Consider the following 19,844-nt stretch of genomic DNA (forward strand, 5'->3'; position numbering starts at 1 on the left):
ATTAGCTTTGCCGGGCATTCTGATGGTGCTGCTGCTTCTTGGTTAACAGCTAATAGATTCAAGATATATGTTTGAGGGTATATATCTTCGATTAAGTTTTGTGCCACAGTATGATTATGGCAGAGATAGCATGAGCTTTACCTTAGATTTATTTGTTGCTGTTTCTGCTACTACATTCTATAAAAAACTAAAAATTAAATTGTGAGGTTTTACATGCCATAACCACACTATAATTAATCCTTTCAGATGCCAATTAGTTGTGTTGATTGAAAACTTACTTTCACCGCATTTATTACATCTTCAGAATCGTAAAAAGCCTACATCTGCAGAATAGATTAAGTTTTAAGTTCTTTAGTGAGCTTTGTCAAGTTTACATAATGTGGACTCCATGCAAAAACTGACTGCAGGAATGCCAGATATATGAACATCAACTATTTCATGTCTACCAGGCTTGAAAAGCACCTATCCAGCCACTCGAAAATTATGACTGGCGCAACACATTGTGAAAAACAATAAAAGAAGTGAACCCGCTACTACATACAGTGACATACTTTTACCAAGCAAAATACCCAACCATCTACCTTCATACTCGTTTTACTAAAACAATTTGCCAGACTTACAGCATTATTTCAATTGGAAGCGTTTCAAGATATACGGGACACATTTTAAATGTGTCCATTATTGGAACAGTCAAGTGCATGGATGCTAAGTGTAAGTATTCTGAAAGAGGAGCTCATGTCACGCATTGTGTGGATCAAAAATAGGACGCACCTAAGCAGATGTTGAACGTCCGGTCAAAAAGGCTGCTTAAAATCTTGTGGGGAGGCTTGCTGCGTTTTGGCTAGAAAGGCTGCTGGAAAATTAAGATGCAACATCCAGATGTAGTAAGCATAATTAGCTGGAACAGTACCCTAGATTCAGCTGAGTTGGTCCAGAGTGCATTTATTCAGGTGTGCAGCATCGTATGCAGCCCACTTTGCATTTACTAAAGGCCTCGTAGCAGATTTTGTTACCATGTCTACAGTGAGCATCTGATGTTTATGAATGGTATAGCTTAAATTGTAATAATACTTAATGCTCACTGTCAGCAGCAACTTACTCATGTACTCTCTCAATCCCACTTAGTGGGAACACGGAAGCGCCTGGCTCAGTATTGTAGCACATGAACATTGCGTGACTAGTGAGAATAGGTACTTTGCTTGCATCATGACGCTGGTGCACCCCTGCATCATCTGCTATGCTCGCTGCCTGCTGCACATGTACCATAGAAGCTGTCGGTTAACTACAGAAGCTGCCAGCTAATTATTTTGGTGGATAGAATTAGTTTTTCAAAATCAAAGTACGCAGCCATTTTTGCACTCTCCCATGTCTGAATGTGTCCACCATGGCCAGGGCTAAATCTCGTGACCATGCTCAGAAGCATAACACCACTGCCACTGTGCCACTGTCACAGATGAGCTACTGTCTTTTAAGATGAGTATGATGGGGCTTCAAAATTTTGTCGCCATATTAGAAGGTAACCTTAGGTTAACTGAATTTATGAGAACAAAACAAGGATGCCCAAATGAGAACTAAACAGAGGTCCCCAGACTGTTTGGCTGAGCACAGAATTTGATTTAGTAGAGTTTGTCCTAAAAGGAGCCTATTGTGCATTCCAGTACACTAGGAGTTTGTCTGTGCATTCTATTCAGCTTTAGAACCACTGCAAACTGCTTGTGAGATAGTGCATAGAGCTTAGAACATGTGTATCATTTATAAACAGTTTCCTGCTACACTGATTATCAAGCAGGTGAGGTGCCTCATAGCTCGCTATTAGAGCTGGATTACTAGGTTGGGCTGAAAAAAAAAAAAAAAAAATGTTAGCAAGGGTCTCGCAGGCTTTTTTTAGGTACATCACTTTTCTGTGAACATAGTTTTGCCATGTGGCCATTTTTTAGCTCTTCCATTATTAAGATGGTGTGCATTTCATCTGTGGTTAAAATATTCAAGAAGCTCAGAACTTCTGTCCAGCTGATAGTCAGTACCATCAGTTTTGCAAAAAGTTGTAAGGGTGATGCATTATCATTGAGGATGTGTAACTGCATGGCATTATTTGACTTTTGCTTCCTTGAGAAAACCATTACTTGCAACCTGCGTTCAATGGCTATAATTTTGCTTTTGATCGCATTATTTTGGTGTTTTTGTACCAATCATTGATGCTTGTCGTTCTGCTCTTAATGCTGTTATCTTTTCTCTCCCCCATTTTTTGCTCTTTTTTTTCTCCCCTCTGTGCTGTTGGGCATGCCGTTTCCTCCTCTTTTCATTGGCCTGCGTGGATAGGCCGGTGTAGATGAAGATGCCATCCAGAAGGCCCCAGTACGTAGTGAAGCTGACTGCATCGCCATTTCTCCCTTTTGGAAGCTTCTTGCCAGGGCTGTCATATCTGTCACCTTTGAAGCAGAGCTCAGGGTCTTGGAGCAGACAGGGACTCTCAAGGAAAGCTAGTTTTGTTTATGACTTGACTTTGTGGAACATACAGCACCTAAGCAGAATGGAATAACTTAATATTGTTGCTCAGTTCGATTTGGGTTTCTAGCATTTTTGTTAAAGTGCGCTCTTTATGCACCATTATTCTTGTTACTGTTTGTTGTGCAATGATGCAAGAAAGTTAGGATATAAACCATGGTTGGTACCTTTTTGTTCACTTGAATTTTTTTGTGATTGTCAATTGTGGGTTATGTACTTGGTTTACTCTGCTCTTAGGCTGACAGATGTGGTGGTCTGATGGCAAGTACTTTCTACATATGTGTACCCTTTTTGCAAGATCATTGATCTAATTTGTTTGAATGAAATTTGCGTTGGTATGCAATCTATATTTGCATTGCCATTTGGTATCTGTTGATGCTTTTTTACTGTTTTTTTTTATTGTTAACATGAATAACACTGCAAGGTATGTGCTACAACCACATTTTGCACCTAACAGTTGCCTTGCTTATTGCCTTGCTACACCACATTGCTGTGGGCCTGTGACTGAGGCTTATGTGTTGCATGGGCTGTGCCTGCTCATGCCTTCACCTGTGCTCTCATGACTGCTTTAAGTGTGCATGTGAACTAACTCTCATTACATCTCTGCTAACTCTAACATCTCTGTTATGGCTGCATGTCTTTTATTTTTCATTCTCCTGAACATTTCCGCTACTGTCTTCTATTCTTGATGCTTCTAATATTTAGGTAATAGGCATTTTGTGTGTTCTTATAAAACTGGCTTCAAAGCCAATTTAAGCATGGTGTGCTTAAAGGGATACTAAACATGATTTTATACTTGATTTATTCTCTTTCAAAAATTTACATGCAGGCTTTCTACACCATGCCTTGCTAGTTTTATGCTCATTAAGACATGTTTTTTTTTTTTAATGTGGTTTGTAAAAATCCTGTTTGTACTTCCACCACCCTGGGTAATATAACAATACAAGCCAATCTTGAACAAGGTGCTGGTGTTATTTCCTTGTCTTCATTATGTTGCATAGATGGCTTAATATTAAGTCCCCCAAAATAGTGGTGGATGAGAAGACTCCTGTGAATAGACCACTCTACACATGGCTTTTTCCTTGAGCAAAATTTCTCCCAAGTGCACACAGCAGGCAGGTATTGAAGATAGAGTGTTAGTTCTGCATGCCAGGGGGGGAAAAATAGGGAAGGGCAATTCAAATCAGTTTATTTTCATTCTTGTGAAGTACAGGTTTTTAGCTGAAAAAAGTTTTCTTTAAAACAGCTTGACTTGTTTACATCCCCAGAATAAATTTTGGAGATACCAACTGAAAAGCTAGTTCATCCTATCACATATGTATGCAGGCTCCCATGCACGTACGCCTCTTCAGATCGGGACCCGTTATTCAGTTTTGAATTCATTTCCCCACAGGGGGTTAGGATGCCATCTAGGATCCGCATGTACACCACAGGAGACTGACTAAAAGGAGCGCAGGTCGATTCGCTTGAAGCTTTTGATTAGTGTGTAATCGAGAGGACTGGTGCTATAACTTTATTCTTGCTTTTTTTTATGAAGCTTCACATTCACAGGTCCAAATATAACATGCGTGTGGTTTTTACAAAAATGTAACGAAACATCTGTTTTGAATTTCAGTGCAGTCAACAAAAAATTAGAGGACGCTTAAGCTTTGCCTTTACGAGTGGAACGCGATAGCGTTATCGGGCTCTGTTCAGATCACATTTTTTGTTTATGAGTAGGCTTCACTGCAACACACGGCGTGGGAAAGCCAGCTTACAAAGACCAAGATTACACTGATCCCCTAACGTGTGCTTCACTTTAAAACAGAAATGCATTGCTGGGAAGACATTTTTACTGGAGCAATTTAAGCAGTCTTATACCAAGATGTGAAGGCTCTAAGACCTTCTTTATTATTTTATTAATTGTTTGCTGTTGCCCCGAGGCGCACACGTGTCCAAAATTTAGAAAGGCTCGGTTTTCAACATTCCCCTCAATGTTGCCTAGAACCGAAGTACAGCCAAACACAATCAGAATTGGAGGACGCTTAAGCTTCACCTTTAAGAGTGGAACGCGATAGCATTCAAAGATCCCTGGCTGCTTATCAGGCTTTTATCTCGTATGTTCAAATTACAATCCGACGCTATCACACCTGTAGGTTGTGGTTAAGTCGTGCTTACGATTTTTCTAACTGATTTTACTTTGAGAAATTCAATTTTTGTTCACTAATGCCTTGCGCCACGCGGAGGGCCTGTGTGGTCGGGGTGGTTTGGCATGATGTATTTCGGGATGATGTATTTCGTGATGATGTGGTTCGGGATGATTATTTCCGCCAGACGCTGATGCTTAACGCCGACGCCGGATCACGTTAAAATATGATAGCATTAACTAGCTGCATGTGTGTTATTGACTCATAACTTTGCAGCAGTTCTCCCTAAGGTCATTGGAATAATTAGCCCTCTTTTCACGCTGTATAAATAAATTGGAGCTCTGTACTGTCCTCATTTACAAATCATGCTCCACAATCTACGTCCAAAGTTAAAATACCTCATAGTGTCCCTTTAAGCATAATCATAAGGACTTAAGTGTAGCGTGTTGCTGTCCTGATGTCTCTTCTGAAAAGACAGTGGGCCTCTTCGATTTTCAGTCCCTGACAGTCCCAGACTGCTTGGGACTGCTGTGACACATTCCATTTTGCTCGGACAGCTTCGCAAGTTCCGTCCATTAGGCCGAGAGTTGTCAGAAGGGCATTTGTTTTTTCACGGACCGGAAGTTCCAGACTGCCCGTGGACTGTCGGAGCTGTCGGCAGATTTTTGCTTGGACAAGCACAAACAGCTAGCAGCCGACGACTGAAAAAGATACGTGCGCGGTGTCTGCCACCATGTTATGGAAGATGCCATATGCTTTGGAATACTTTGCGTGTTTCAGACAACAAATATTGTACACTTAGCTATTGCGTCTTTTACATTGGTGCTTCGTGTGCCATCATGCAAGCTTTTCATGAGCCAAGTAATTCTGCACCTTTAGTCTTAATGTTTTATTTAAGAGACAAGCACAGCAATCAAGTCCACATGCTTGCTTGATGCATTTCGCGAAATCTGTCATGCTCATTACTATATGTGTAGTAAACAAGTGGATTTCACCTTTTAGGTGAATGAAACTGGTGTGCAAGGAAGCATATCCTACTGCATACATGGCAGTTTCTCTCCGGCAGCTGGGATGGTATACAATCGGAGCTTCTTCGATGACTTTTCACATGTGTTCATCCCTTCTGTTGCCAAGTTCAAGCGCTTGCTTTTTGACGCGTAGGATGAGTAGACGGTGTACATGTGCTCTGTCCGAAATGCACGTCGGGCCTTTTGTAGATGGTCTCACAAGCTTTAAGGATATCGGTGGGCGCTTTCTGCGTGAACAGTGACATGGTACAATTGCGATTTTGCCTATGTTCGTGTGGGAACTCTGCTTAAATTTTACATGCAATGAGAGAGCTTAACTCCATCAGTTAAGTGGTGTGAAGAGTGAGAGTGCAACGTAAACTGTGGTTTCCAAGCATGTTCTATGCGCTCAGGCTGCGATTCCACTATGCAAGCTTTATGGTTGTGTCACCGACGTGGCCTCCGAGGCTGCACCATCTCGGAGGCTACGATAATGGATTCACTGAGTAGTGGTGTTGTCTACGAGTAGCAACCAACAGACAGTGGCAGCCAGGAGAATGACTTTCAGTTATGGTGCTTTTGAGTGAAACCTCGGACAGTTCCCGATAGCTGGATCACTTGACTGTGTCGTGCCCTTCTGTCAGGGCTGGTCAGACCGGAAGCCGCGGACGGTTCGCGGACAGTCCGGGACTGCATAATCGAAGAAGCCCACTGCAGCACAATGACGTACAATCTGTTGCAAAGAAGATAAGGTTATTGCACCTTTGTTTGGAACACTGCTACAGGAGAAATGGCTTTCTTGTACTCACAACTTGCTTGTATCAAAGCCATGCACTATCATGTGCGATGTCAGTCTCTGCATATTGCATGTTATTTTACATCAGTCAAGGGCACTGTCCTTATTTTGTGATCATGTCCCATAGTGCCGCAATTTAACTAGCCACTAGCACTGAGCGTCATCACGCCTTCAGTGTTGTATAATGTAGTTTGTGTTTATTGCCTTTTTTCATGCCTTGCTTTCATTCCTTAGCAGATTTAGCTCAGCATGGCACATTATCTTATGAAATATCATGCACATTATTATGGTAGGTCGCAACAATTAAGTGTTCTTCCTCATGGATTTTACCTATCTTCATTTCACTAACTGAATGGGTTTGCTGCTTATTTTATCATTGCTTTCACATAGCCGTGCTGAGCTATACATTTTGTCTGTCGTCAGAAGAGGTAACGATCGTGCCTCATGGAGGAAGGAAGAAACTGACGAGAAGTCCTAGCAATCACAAATGCATCGCGAGAAGTGTGGTGGAAGTTGTGTCATTCTAGACTTCGTTGTCCTCGTTTATGGGGCAAATACCAATGGTTGCTAAGAAAGGTTGTTGCTTTGTGTGGCCGACATGACCTTGGTCAGTGCTGTGCAGCGAAGCTGTGCTCAACTCTGAGAAAGGGCAAGTAAAGTAGAGGTGAAAGAGCTGCCTCTTAGGTTGGACATGCTGATTTCGGGAGGCTTTGTAAAGAGTGACGCTGGGGCTTCTCAGTTTTTTTCTTGATTCATGTTATGGCATGTTAAATTATGTTCTTGTAGGGATGAGTTTCACTTGTCATCAGCTCAACGGGGCCAGATCAGACATAATAGCTTGTGCTCGTATCGTACAGAAAGGGGAGTACATCACTTAAATATTGTGGTCAGCAGAAATTGTAGGTGCAGAGCTGTCCCTGACTTGCGCATAATATAGGCTGTGACCCGTTCTTGTTTATAGTGTTAGATAGCGTAGTGTCTCATGAAGGCACATTCACTCTTTTTTTTTCGTTCCCAAGAATAAGTCCATACTTAGATCAGACAGATTTATCCAAGCATGATATTTAGAACTGTTTACATGCACTACAGCAAAAATCGAGGTACACTAATCTTAACAACTTCTGTCATCTAGTCAGCGCTCAAGAAAATAAGATAAGAATTTAGATGTGTGTTCCATTGATATAAGGGTGTGTTAGAACATGTAATCAGTGTTACAGGCAGTGCCAGGCATGTTGATGTACTATACTGCTTGCCAGAAAATTCTGTTCTGGCGCATTGCCTCAACAATGCTACTGCTACATGAACTGAGCATGCGTCAGGTGTGCAATTGTCATGCAATCATAAAAGATTGGAAACATAATTATTGCACTTAACCGTGATGAAATGGATGAAAAAGGGGGAGAAAATTTCTGCTCTTGTCAGTCTCCAAGATGTTGGCAGACAATCAAAGGTATTTTTTAGTCATGCAACCGAAATAAACTTGAGAAAGAAACAAATGTGTAAATTGTTCGATGTGAAACAGCCTGTGTTGTGGCACTTCGTGCCCACCAGCTAGTTAATCCTGATGCTGGGCCTTTAATATGGCTTTGTTAACAGAGAAGAGGGCCCTTAACATGTGCAAAATGCTGTGCGGTTAGTGGAGCTGTACATTTTATATGGTACTGCATGCTTTTGATGTCTGCAAGTTGCAAGCACGAGTGTTAATTTTCCTTGCCCTCTACAACCTCGCTGCTAACAAACGCTGGTGAATTCGACGACGCTAAAGTGTGCTCAGTTGGACCACAGAGTGCAGCTTTTTTTTTTTTTTTTGCCAGCAAACTGTACTTGACGCAGTGCATGTTAGGTGATAATAAACTAAGTTGTCATTTTGCTGCTTCTACTTAATACTTGAGCCATCCTTGCATACGTCAGCCTGACTGCTAATTATATATATAAATATATATAATTATATATATTTATAATTAATATATAAATAATATATAATTAATAAATATATATAATTTTTTTTTCATTTGGAAAAGGCAGATTTTGCTTTAGTAAATAGAGTATCAGAGGTTGTTAGATTTATTTGGATAGATTGTTCTTCCTTTAATGGTTCAACACGGGTATATACTACCATGTAGTAGTGCATGGTTCTACACTGGTTATGAGCTGTTATTATTTACCAGTACTCTGCATTTATGCATATACAACTAACGGTGGTTTGTAGTTTTAGTAAATGTAGTCTTGGTTCCCTTAAACTTAAACCCACTCCCTATTCTGTTAGCCATGCACCATTATTGTAAGCTACTATTGTGCATTTATGCATGTGGCAGATAACTGGTATGTAAGATCTCTTGCATATCTAGTCCTTGTATGTCTTCTCGCCTTTGTTTAAATGAACTTAAGAGTAAGCAAATCTAATATAAGCTTAAGGTAGTGGAAAGATAGGCACATGTAGAAAAAAGAACTGAAAAAATGTGAAATGTCATTCTAGTGCCAGTGATTAAACAGTTACCTTTGTTTTCATTAAAACTATCGTGACAAGTGCATCATTTAAATTGTTAGCATTGGGATGAAGCTCTCATTTCTTCGCATGTTCTTAAAACTGCAGTGGCTTTTTCAAACAAGGAATTTTTATCATTGCGTTTAATACATTGTGATGATCACATAGATGTATGCTGTTTTGGCACATAATCATGTATGGTATTGTTGTAAGTGAACTGCACTGTAGTATTCGAGAGTTGAGCTTCCAATATATTCAAATAAGCTGAGTGGACATAACCGGCAAAGGACAAGCTTATGGGGTACCTTCCTTGTAAGCATAGCACACTACAATTCATTTGTGAAATTCACAGGCTGCATATGCCTCATTTCATCACTTGTGAGCATTGATTGGCCTATATTTCTAAATAATTATACATATTGCTGGCAGCCTCTGGTTTATACGTGCTGTGAGGCATCATTGGCTTTGCACACCCATAATTATTAATTCGGCAAATGTTCTGAGAGAGATATTGAATTTCTAGGCCTTTGTAAAGCTTATGTGACATGGTTGCATTGTTCATTAGTACTTATGTTCTTGCAAACAGAATTGTGGTGTTGCAACTGTGCAGGGCAATTGGTGTCTGTTGAAGGCTTAGTGGCTGTGGATGCATTTGCAGTGGAACTTCATTAATTCGACTTTGATTAATAAGATTCTTCACTTATTCAATCCCATCAAAAGGTCTCACTGGCAACAATGTCTCTGGGCTGAGCCTTTCATTATTTCAATCTAATAAGTGCCATGCACGGAAAAACTGAACATTGGCTGACGTACATGCATGAACCTAAACTGTGCTAGACAATGGGAAAATTGCACCAGAGCTGCATCTGTAGCATGGATGCAGCATTGATATTCAAGGTAATGAGTACATGAAGAAAAAGAGTGCTCATTGTAGTCTTATGTTCCACTTCGTCCTAATTGACAAATGCAAAAAGCGACTACTCAAACAGCACAATAGAAGGCCACTTGTCTGCCTGTGGAAGGTGCCACATTTTATATGTTCTCCCTCCCCTGCCCCCAAATGAACATGCACAAGGTTTGCAGAAGTTCGCACAAGAGGGCAGAGGAGTAAGCAAAAAAGTCATTTGAAAGAAAAAGATCTTGCTTGCTCTAATGCATTGGGAAGCGTTGAAAGCTCTTGTGATATAAGCCATACAGGGCAGTGTCCCATGAAATTTTACCAGAATTGTCAGGGAAGTGAAGTCTGCTGTTACCAATGTCAACTTGTAACAATCTGTGCTCAGCGATTGGCAGTGTAACTGGGGTTAGTGATAGCAAGAGCTGCAAAGATTGTGCTGATTGTGTCAGATAGTTGAATGGTATAGTTGAGCACAGTAGAAATTGCTGCAGTGGAGGTGTTTCTGCTTGGTCCCAGGGTCAGGACAGTGTCGGGAAGTTGTTGATTACATCAGCATGCATTGCATAATGCTTGTGTAATGCTATTTCCTGTGTATTTTTGTTTGTTTTATATCTCAGATGTGGTGGCTGACAATAAAAGTTGATTTTGCTGTATGAAATAATGGAAAGTTTACAGAATGTATTACCCTTCTAATTTGATCCACCATATACTTCAACCATGACCGCACAAAGAGTGATGGAACGAAAAACGTTAGGCGTAACTTTAAGGGGCAGGAAGAGAGCAGTGTGGATGAGAGAGCAAACAGGTATAGCAGATATTCTAATTGACATTAAGAGAAAAAAATGGAGCTGGGCAGGCCATGTAATGGATAGGAAAGTTAACCGGTGGACCATTAGAGTTGCAGAATGGACACCAAGAGAAGAGAAGCGCAGTCGAGGACGGCAGAAAACTAGGTGGGGTGACGAAGTTAGGAAATTTGCAGGTGCAAGTTGGAATACGCTAGCGCAAGACAGGGGTAATTGGAGATTGCAGGGAGAGGCCTTTGTGCTGCAGTGGACATAAATATAGGCTGATGATGATGATGATACTTCATGCTGCCCCATCAGTCTAACTAACAGAAAGCAACTGCATTTACATTTCGCATCATGTGACTGTGCCAGAGATTTCGATGCATTTGCGGCTGTACAAAATTTGTTGTTTTGGTGCATAGACTACTAGCTTTCTGCAGTAATGATTAGCTGGAGTTGTGAAACTATAATGCTTTTATTTTGGCTGTTGTTTAAAGCTGCTAGTTAACAGAAAGGGCACTAATAACAGCTCACTATGTATTACTCTCTATAAAGATCTATCCACTTGCAGTCATGCTTTGCATTAATGGTGAAATGCTTGAGTCTGTTTCTTTATATGTCAAAATTTAGTATTTACAGTGCTTTTAATTGTTTGCTCAGCTTGAGTGGGCAGTATTTTGTCATTCTACAAAATATACTTCTGTTTAAGCTTAACATGTCTAAAATTACTGGTAGCAGCATTCTGTAATGATACTGTCTTGCAGTTGCTGTATGTCCTGTTCCCCTGCTGGTGAAAGGGAAATGTGTGCATGTGCAGTTAGGTTCTGCTGTTATGCAAATATCTGTTCAACCTTAAGAGGAAGCTTTATCTCGGGGTCTCCTATCTAGATACATGGTAATAGAGAAATTGTTTTCTCAACAACCACTGCACAGAATTTGATGAAGTTTGTGACATTACAAAAAAAAATTGAAATCTAGTGACTGCATGAAGCAAGTTTGTGATTTATGCCGTCAATTCTCCAACAAAAATTGGTGAAAATTGCAAAATTTCAGAAATGGAAACTATCCTGTTTACAACTGTGCAACTCAGCATTGAAAAACGATATCACAATTCTGTAAACTGCACCTAATAATACATCTAAAGCAGACAAAAGTCATGTATTGAACACACATCCGAAATATACGACTATTTTGTGAGTAAACTTTTGCAAAACCCTCATAAGCATTGTAACAAATTCACGTGAGCAAAAAATTTATATATTAAATTTGTCCATGTTAATGCATTAACATTGATGCATTTCGATGAAAAGCTATGGATTTCAAAACTTTGTGACTTACTGATTTTCGCCAATTTTTGTAAAAGAATAGAGCCTGAATCAAAATTCTGGTTCCTACAGTCACTTAAATTCAACTTGCTCTCTTAAATGTAACAAATTTCGTTCAAATTGGTTCAGCAGTTGACTCAAAAGAATTTCTGCGTTTTACATGTATTTGAATAGGCAGCATCGGAGTTGGTTCTGAGCTAAAGCTTCCTCGTAAACCGATCCTGCTTTAGTAAAAATTACGGTTCTTATTGTTCAAATGGTTCCATTCTAAATTTTGAACCACCAGATTAAACATTTTAGTGGTTTTCAGGACTGATTATTTTATGTGCACAAATATATAATTTTAATGCATAAGGAATAAAACATTCAATACACTTTCAGGTTAGGTGTTACTTAAATCGCAGATGATCCACATTGAGCTAAACTTCAACATTAGGTAAGCAGGCCATGTGGGTCTGGATAAGTCAAGCTTGTACACAGCCTCTTTAAGTGTGTCAAGTTGCATGAAGCTATAAGCAGAGTACACTGGGAATCATTAAAGTCAACCTTCAGCAGTCTATTGCTTCACAATATCACTTTGCATGTGTGTGTGCAGCTGAGCTTAGTTACTGTTTTGTGTTTGTGGCTTTGTCCAGCTACTGGACAATGACCATGTGGGTCGGTCATACCAGAGCATGGCTGTCAAGGACAGTGCGGAGCCCAGTGCCAGTGGTGTCTGGACCTCTCTGGAAGGCACAGTGGGGTCTGGTGGAGTGGTCCCTTCAGCTGGAGGGGCCAGTGTTGCAGCTGGCTGTGTGGCCGAGGATGACACAGTAGCGGGCAGCATGCCTCCTGACCGAGGTCCCGGTAGCCGCCAGCTTGTGCTGCTCATGGTGCTGCAGGGGTGCCGGTTGCTCACACGTGGAAGTTATGTGGTCACCCTCATAATGATGATGGCCTGGAGCATCACCTACCACTCTTGGCTCACCTTTGTGCTGTTGCTATGGTCTTGTGTCCTCTGGATGATGCCCAGGTGGGAGTTTTTCTGCGATTCATTTCATTCTGAGAGAGGGGGGGATTGCTTTTAATAGGAATTTTTAATGGGTAATACTGTGCATAATGGATAATATGTGAATTATTAAGTGAAAGCATTTTAAAATAAATGATATTGTCATGGTCTTCTTTGTTGTGTGCAATGCGATTGATTGCTGTGTGTACATGATACAAGTTCCCGGTTGGCCTGCTTGCGGTCATCACCTGCTTTGGTGGCCTATGCGGAGCTCCTGCTGCTGCTTCAGTATCTGTACAGCCTTGACTTGACTGATGAAGAGCTGCCACCACGGGTGAATGCGGTCAACTTGGCCCAGGTGGGCCTGTTCAAGTATGGCAACAACTCGTACCAGCCACTGGCTGTCAAGGTTAGTGAGTAGTGATCTTTTTGCAGCAGTTATGTACTGTGTGACTGACTTGTTGCACTAGAGACTTGCCCAACAGGATTTAAAATGGCCTAAAACTTATGGGAATGCATTTTGGGGGGCTGTGCAAAAGCTTGATTAGGGAGTGAATCATCAGTTTTAAACTAAGAACTAATGGTACATTCGGTTGGTTCCTACCGCGCACCAACTCGCATCGCAACAATGCGAAGCCCGCTCTAGATAGAAGTCAGAAAAAGCATGCCCAAGCCAAACATGCACCTGCTTGCCAGAGCAATTGGAGGTTGGAAGCCGAAACACATCAGTGCTTCTGTTGTAAGCAAACATGGCAGACCAACAAGGAGTGCACCTGCCTCTGTAGATGCCATGCTAACGGAAGTTTCAGTAGCCACATAACTGGAACTTTGCCATATCTCAGTTGTACTCCCAGGATAAAGGTGAGAGCACCTCCAAATGCTCTAAGCTGGAGTGTGGTGCTCTAAAAGAACCAGCCAAGTGTGTTTCAAGTACTCGATTTCAATCAGTCGAATGTGAAGTGCACCACTACAGCACTCCAGTGCTCTCAACAGTTGACCAGCTGAATTTACCGTAAGAACATTGTGGCACTCACAACAAGACAGTTCATTCTAAAAGTGATTTTAAATTAGAGGGAAATAAAGCAAGCAAGAAAGAAATTGAATGCACTCTGATCCCCTTCCACTTGCTTAATGGTGATGATGTTGCAAGTGGGTGGGTTGCATTGTGCAAAATGTCTTGCATGTTCAGCCTCTATGCACTAACACATGCTGGTTGCATTGCAGCCATTAACAAGAAACCATGTCAATTCTTGACTGAAGGTTATCAGATCAGCTGCATAACATTGTGTGTTATGACTGCCTTTGCCATGATAGTGCAGATAAGTGGCTCACTTCAAACTTCGTTTAAGAACTGTCATGAAATGCAGCAAGCAGAAGTTCAAATTTAGGTCTTTACAGCATTAGCACTGCAATACTAAGCAGTTCCAACAGAACCACATACTGCCTACCATTGTATGCAGCTGCCTGTCACCTGGCTTTTCTTTTTGTGTAAACAGATGCTGTATACAATCATGTTCTGGATTACTTTGCGCCAATATGTGGAGCACCAGCGCACGCCTCCTGCACTTGGCATGGGTGAGTGATGAACTTGGATTAAAAAAATTCCTAGTTCAGGTCAGGTATAAGTCAACAGTAAACACGAATGCCTTGCAGGGAATTCTGGAGTGTCCTTTTTGCACAAGTTCATTCATTTTGTCTGCATTTTGGTGTTGAATAAACTCATGAAGTCGCTAAAGCTTTAGTCAAGTAGTGGAAAAATGTGCAGACTGGTTTTGCAGATTGCAGAAATTTTGCAGATTTGCAAAATTAGATTGCAGATTTGCAGAAATTTGCAGATTGGTTTTGTGGCAAGTATGTTGGCACAGAGCATTCACATAATAGAGAAATAGAGGGGCGATTGTAGCCTTTCTAAAGTACTTCTATCAAAGTACTAGTTGTGGCATCAACACAGTGGTAGGTAATAGCAAGGAAAATTTACTCTGGGGCTTGTTTAAAAATGTGTTTCAACATGATAAAAGCTTTTGTGCGAAAATTGCAAGTGCATGCCTTTCCTACTGCATGGTGAATGGCGCACATCGTGCTCACATTCTGTACATGCGATGACAATCGTGTCTGCAAAGTATCTCGCCAAATATCACACTGATGTGTGTTTTGATAAGAGATAAAAATTTTCTTGGAGTAGCCACTCCCTGCCAGCAGAGTAGTGTCACATGCATGGCACTTACATGTCAGAGTCGTAGAGCCTCATAGCCAGCTGCAATGCAAACTCTGGGATTCTCGTGAAATGCAGAGCTCGTAAAATTGCTTCCAGAAATGCACCACACAACAAGAAAAGACAAGCGGGCGAAAAGTGGTGGTGTAGGTTGTGATGTAATCACAAGAGCCCTTGGCTTTGATATGGAAGAAGGCAGGAGAGGGGCATGTTTCTTACGGCACTGGTCAAGAGAATGCGAGGAAGCTTCTGCTGTGGGGACAGTAGCTTGCTTCTTAGCACCATAGCTGTGCAACGTATTATTTACTTCTATGTTGACTACTACTGAACCCCTTTTTAAAATTCTTGCTGGAGAACACTCCCTCGATGGCGCTTCACAACTTCTAGTCAATAGGCGTAGAGTTTTTATTTTTCTGGGTGGTCTAGGGCCCGGTGAGCTTTACCAACCCCCTCCTTCATCTCCTTCTTTTTATATTTATTTACAGTCGAACCTGCTTATAATGAACTCGATAGTTGCGAGAACATTTGACGTTGCATCAGTAGTTTGTTATATGGGGACTCACCCTTCAAAACGCGCAAAAATTAACAACACTGTAGCTGGCATCCACATTTACAATTCGACGCAACTTTGGTCCGAAAATAGGATTTTCAGTACTTTCATTTTTGTTCCCAGCACTCTTCTGCATCCAACTGCAAGTTTCTCTTAAAATGTCAATGGCAGAAAGAAGGGCGAAAGAAGGAAGAGACGCACCTTGTGGGGTCTCACACATGTACTCTTGGGACAAAGGAACGACAATCCAGTAGTGCAAACAATCAAAAGGGCATTTATTGCACCTTTCATACACTAATACACACTAGCCGAATTACAACCAATAGAACATTCACACGGGCGCGCGACAAATCAAGGAAGTCCGACACACCGCGACCCGATAGCGAGCGAATACGTTCGCCCCATGCTATGACACCATCGCCTAGTCGTTCACGTGTACGGTCACGCGAACGGTGGCGCGCTCGAACGATCCGTGTTCGTCCATACCGGTGTCCCGCTCTAAGCCTCGCGCGACGGTCGCGCGAAGCGGGCCGGCGCACGCGCGAAGCGTTCGTGCGTGTTGGTCGCCGATCCCCAGCCAAAGAGAGCGCCTCCGACCTTTCTCTCCCAAGTGACCCCGCGTTAGCATCACGACACTAGCGCCATCTCTCGCAACGCGCCGCAACCACCGCCGGGCTTAGCCACGCAGAGAAGCCGGACTACAGGAGACATGCTGGGAAAACAACATCAGGGGACGCGTGAGAGTCACGCATCCCCACATCCCCCCAACCTTAAATCACTACACATACGCCGGCGAAACATGTCACAAGGCCTATCAACGCGCGCGTCGCGAACAAAAGTTAGTACATGCGACAGTGGCGCCGCCGAGTAGATGTCCACGCGTTATCCACAACGTGCGAGCCGACATTGTCTCTGGGGTGCACCGCTGGCGTCCGTTGGTCACAGCACCAGCTCTGCAGATTCGATGGCATGACTCCAGCACAGGACTCCGGAAACGGCGACGCAGAAGTCGGCACGAGCAAGCGTCGCTCGCGCCGACGCGCCCTGCCGGCGAGAGCCGCTGGTGACTGCCGGCTCTTTTCCCAGCCGCCGAAATCGCTGCGCCGAATTGACCACAGGCATCTCCAAAGCCTGGGGTAGCTCGATTGTAGTCCGGGGCAGCAGCGCTGACGATGTGCAGGTGACAGCAAACCAGGGGTGACTCCGCTCACGCTGCGTACACTTAACGCACTCGACAAACACTAAAGTAGTGCAAGGGAGAGGAATTCGGCATACGCATCGCCCACGTGGTACGATGTTCAATTCGGCTAGCGAAATTTCGGACGGCATTTCAGATGCTAAGTTCACGTGAACAAAGCTTGCTTTCTTGAGTCGAACGAGTAATTTCAATTCGTGCGAGGCGAACTAATGAGGGAAGCAATGTGCGACACCTCAACACCACGGTCCACCAGGTTGTGTCCCTCAACGTGCGACAGGCGGCTTTGTTAAGCCTTAGGCCTAATGCGTCGCTACTTTGACAACCGGCATCCAAAAAAAAAAAAAACAACAACACCCAAAATGGGCACAAGAACAGGCAGCCTCGAGGAGACGTTAGCTCTGTGAAGTGGTCCTACTCCGCTCGGTGCACACAGCATCCGAGTTGACGGCGCCCACCGTCCCAGACGGTGTCGGAGCGCCCGGTGCCAGGCCGCAATACCAGTCAGCCCGTAGCGGCACCCGTGGCTCGCGGCCACCCGGCTCCCTGAGCCTCGACTTCCGAAGTCAAAGATATAGAAGAAGCTATTTACATAAGAAATTCGGACCACCCACGAGGCTTCCGTACTCACTCGCTTCAGGCTTGCCAATGCTCCGCGGGCGCTAGGCCTCGCTCTCCCAGGATGCAGACCACGTGGCTCTCGTACCGACGAGTGTACTTCAAAACACTCGCGAAAAGGCTTAGCATGTTGAAAAGTTCAAACACGCTACAGCAACCGCCGCCTCGCTCAAGAAAGCACACCGCCGACACTAGCGATCAAAATCCACGCTAGGACTACGCTTCGGTTGAAACATCTCGAACCGAGCAAAACTGTTGAAATTATCGTCCGATGCCCCAAGAGACCCACGTTGGGCAGCCAGATGTGGGGTCTCACACATGTACTCTTGGGACAAAGGAACGACAATCCAGTAGTGCAAACAATCAAAAGGGCATTTATTGCACCTTTCATACACTAATACACACTAGCCGAGAGAGACGCGCCTCCACTAGGCGGCACTTGTCTGGGTGGAGCGTGCGCTAGCAAAACCTGATGTGTCGTTGCCTCCGCAATATAATACTACTACTGCTAATAATAATAATAAAAAAAAAGTTTTTCCCCTCTGGCACCGTCTCAGTTTTTCTGAACCCATGCGCCGCGACATCTGCTTTCTGCACCTTGTCATCTGCTAGCCTACTGTTCCGGCTGCCGTGATGGAAATCTAAGAATTCCCAGATTTTAGAATAATAATTCGTAGTACTGAGGTGTTGTTAACATGACACAGAAACTGAATAACGATCATTATTCTAAAAAGTTCGGCATTCTGAAGTTCGTAGTACTGAAATATTTTTACTTTGAAAGTATAAGCAGTCAGCAGGGGATTTCTGAGAAGTTCGTTAATCTGCAAAGTCCGGTAGTGTGGTGTTTGTAGTAACGAGGTTTCTCTGTAGCATGCTGAGGCTTTCAACCAGTCTTGTACACAAAAGTAAGTTTACCAGGCTGTATGAAGCTTAAAAATAACATAACATAGTATGAAAATTCCTGCTGGTGAGTGTACAGTGCCTAAAATATTTGGCTTACATGTCATTGTGCATACTGTATTTTCCGGTACATAAGTCGCACCTTTGTATAAGACGCACCCCATCAAAACGGCAGTTTTTCCAGGAAAAATCGTATATAAGTCGCACCAGTGTACTAGACGCTCATTCGGTAAGCGGTTAAAAAAAATTTGTCACGTTTCACTTCATGAACGCGGGTCACAGGTGAGCGTATGGGTTCCATTCCTACATAATTACGATACCAATGATGTGGAAATTGCAGACGCATTCCTACTGTCGTGGTCGCCGCGATGTTCCGTATAAAGTCCAAGGGCAATAACATCGTCCCCGCGCATTGTATGCTGTATGTGCGAGTGGAAGCACGCGACGGTGAGCCAAATTGTGCACAAGGGAGGAAAGCAGGAAGGCAGCGCGGCATGGTGGGTGGGGTTGGCTTGTACTCTGGTAGCAACTGCGTAGTTTGCGCAGCGGCGCGCGCCGTATCTTGAAAGCGATCTGCAGGTGCAATGACTTTGGAGTCGGTCAACTCATGGTTGGCCTGCCGCCGCTTGCATTGCTGCTCCGTCCTTCTTGCACGGCGCTCGGTAACTCGATCGCAAACTATATTCGTGATGCGAATTGGTTCCAAGCCCACGCCAGGGCTTCATTTCCGTATATGGCATCGGTGGACACGCTCACCGCATGCCTTAGTAATGACGTTTTCGGCGACCAGGTGATGGCGCACGCTACTGTGGTGCCCTCTCGTGCGGGTCGCCACCATGGAGCACGTCTCCTGCGGCACTCCGCTTTCTTCCTCACGCTTCCACTCTGTACCCGCCTCCTCCGCTTTACTCCTCGCGCTCTCTTTGCTATCAGTCTTTTATCCTCCGCGTTCGCTCTCTTTTTTCATCCTTCAGTGGGCTCGTTCGTTCTGCCAGTGACGCCGAGGCCGACTCTCAATGCAGGAAAGGATGCCTAAGAGCTGTGCTCTAAAATCATTTTGTTGAATTTGAAAGCTGGCAACGAAAGATACAGTTTCATGCTGTGTCAACATTGGAACGATGCTATCATGAAAAGTGCAGGGCATGATCATCTGCAGGGCATGATATTAACGTGTTCACTCATGCTGTGGCCTGGGAACTTTTGCTAGGGTACTGTGCATCATGCAGTGGAACCCCGTTGATACGATCCTCGCTGCTGCATTTTCCCGGCTGCTACATCGCATTTTCGCAGTTCCAACCTAAATCTCATTGACTTCCATGTATTATGTTCCCCTTGATACGTCGCCAATCTGTAATGTTCCTGCATCTTATGTTCCGTTTGAACGTGGCGGTTATTTAAATTTAGCGGTGCAGCCAGCTTGTATGTTGCAACAAGTTACCGGTGCATTGAAA

The 19,844-nt window shown here is 43.3% G+C and overlaps 1 protein-coding gene across 1 annotated transcript in view; it reads left to right on the top strand.

The window, feature by feature from the left end:
* LOC119436281 (piezo-type mechanosensitive ion channel component 1-like) overlaps window positions 1-19,844 on the top strand; it is a 226,650-nt gene that overhangs the window by 42,287 nt on the left and 164,519 nt on the right. Inside the window, 4 exon segments of the mRNA XM_037703080.2 lie at window positions 2,320-2,355; window positions 12,566-12,942; window positions 13,138-13,327; window positions 14,415-14,493. Coding sequence (XP_037559008.1) covers window positions 2,320-2,355; window positions 12,566-12,942; window positions 13,138-13,327; window positions 14,415-14,493 — 682 coding nt within the window.

Source organism: Dermacentor silvarum, chromosome 1 (assembly GCF_013339745.2).
Source record: "Dermacentor silvarum isolate Dsil-2018 chromosome 1, BIME_Dsil_1.4, whole genome shotgun sequence".
In the NCBI taxonomy this organism is placed as follows: Eukaryota; Metazoa; Arthropoda; class Arachnida; order Ixodida; family Ixodidae; genus Dermacentor; species Dermacentor silvarum.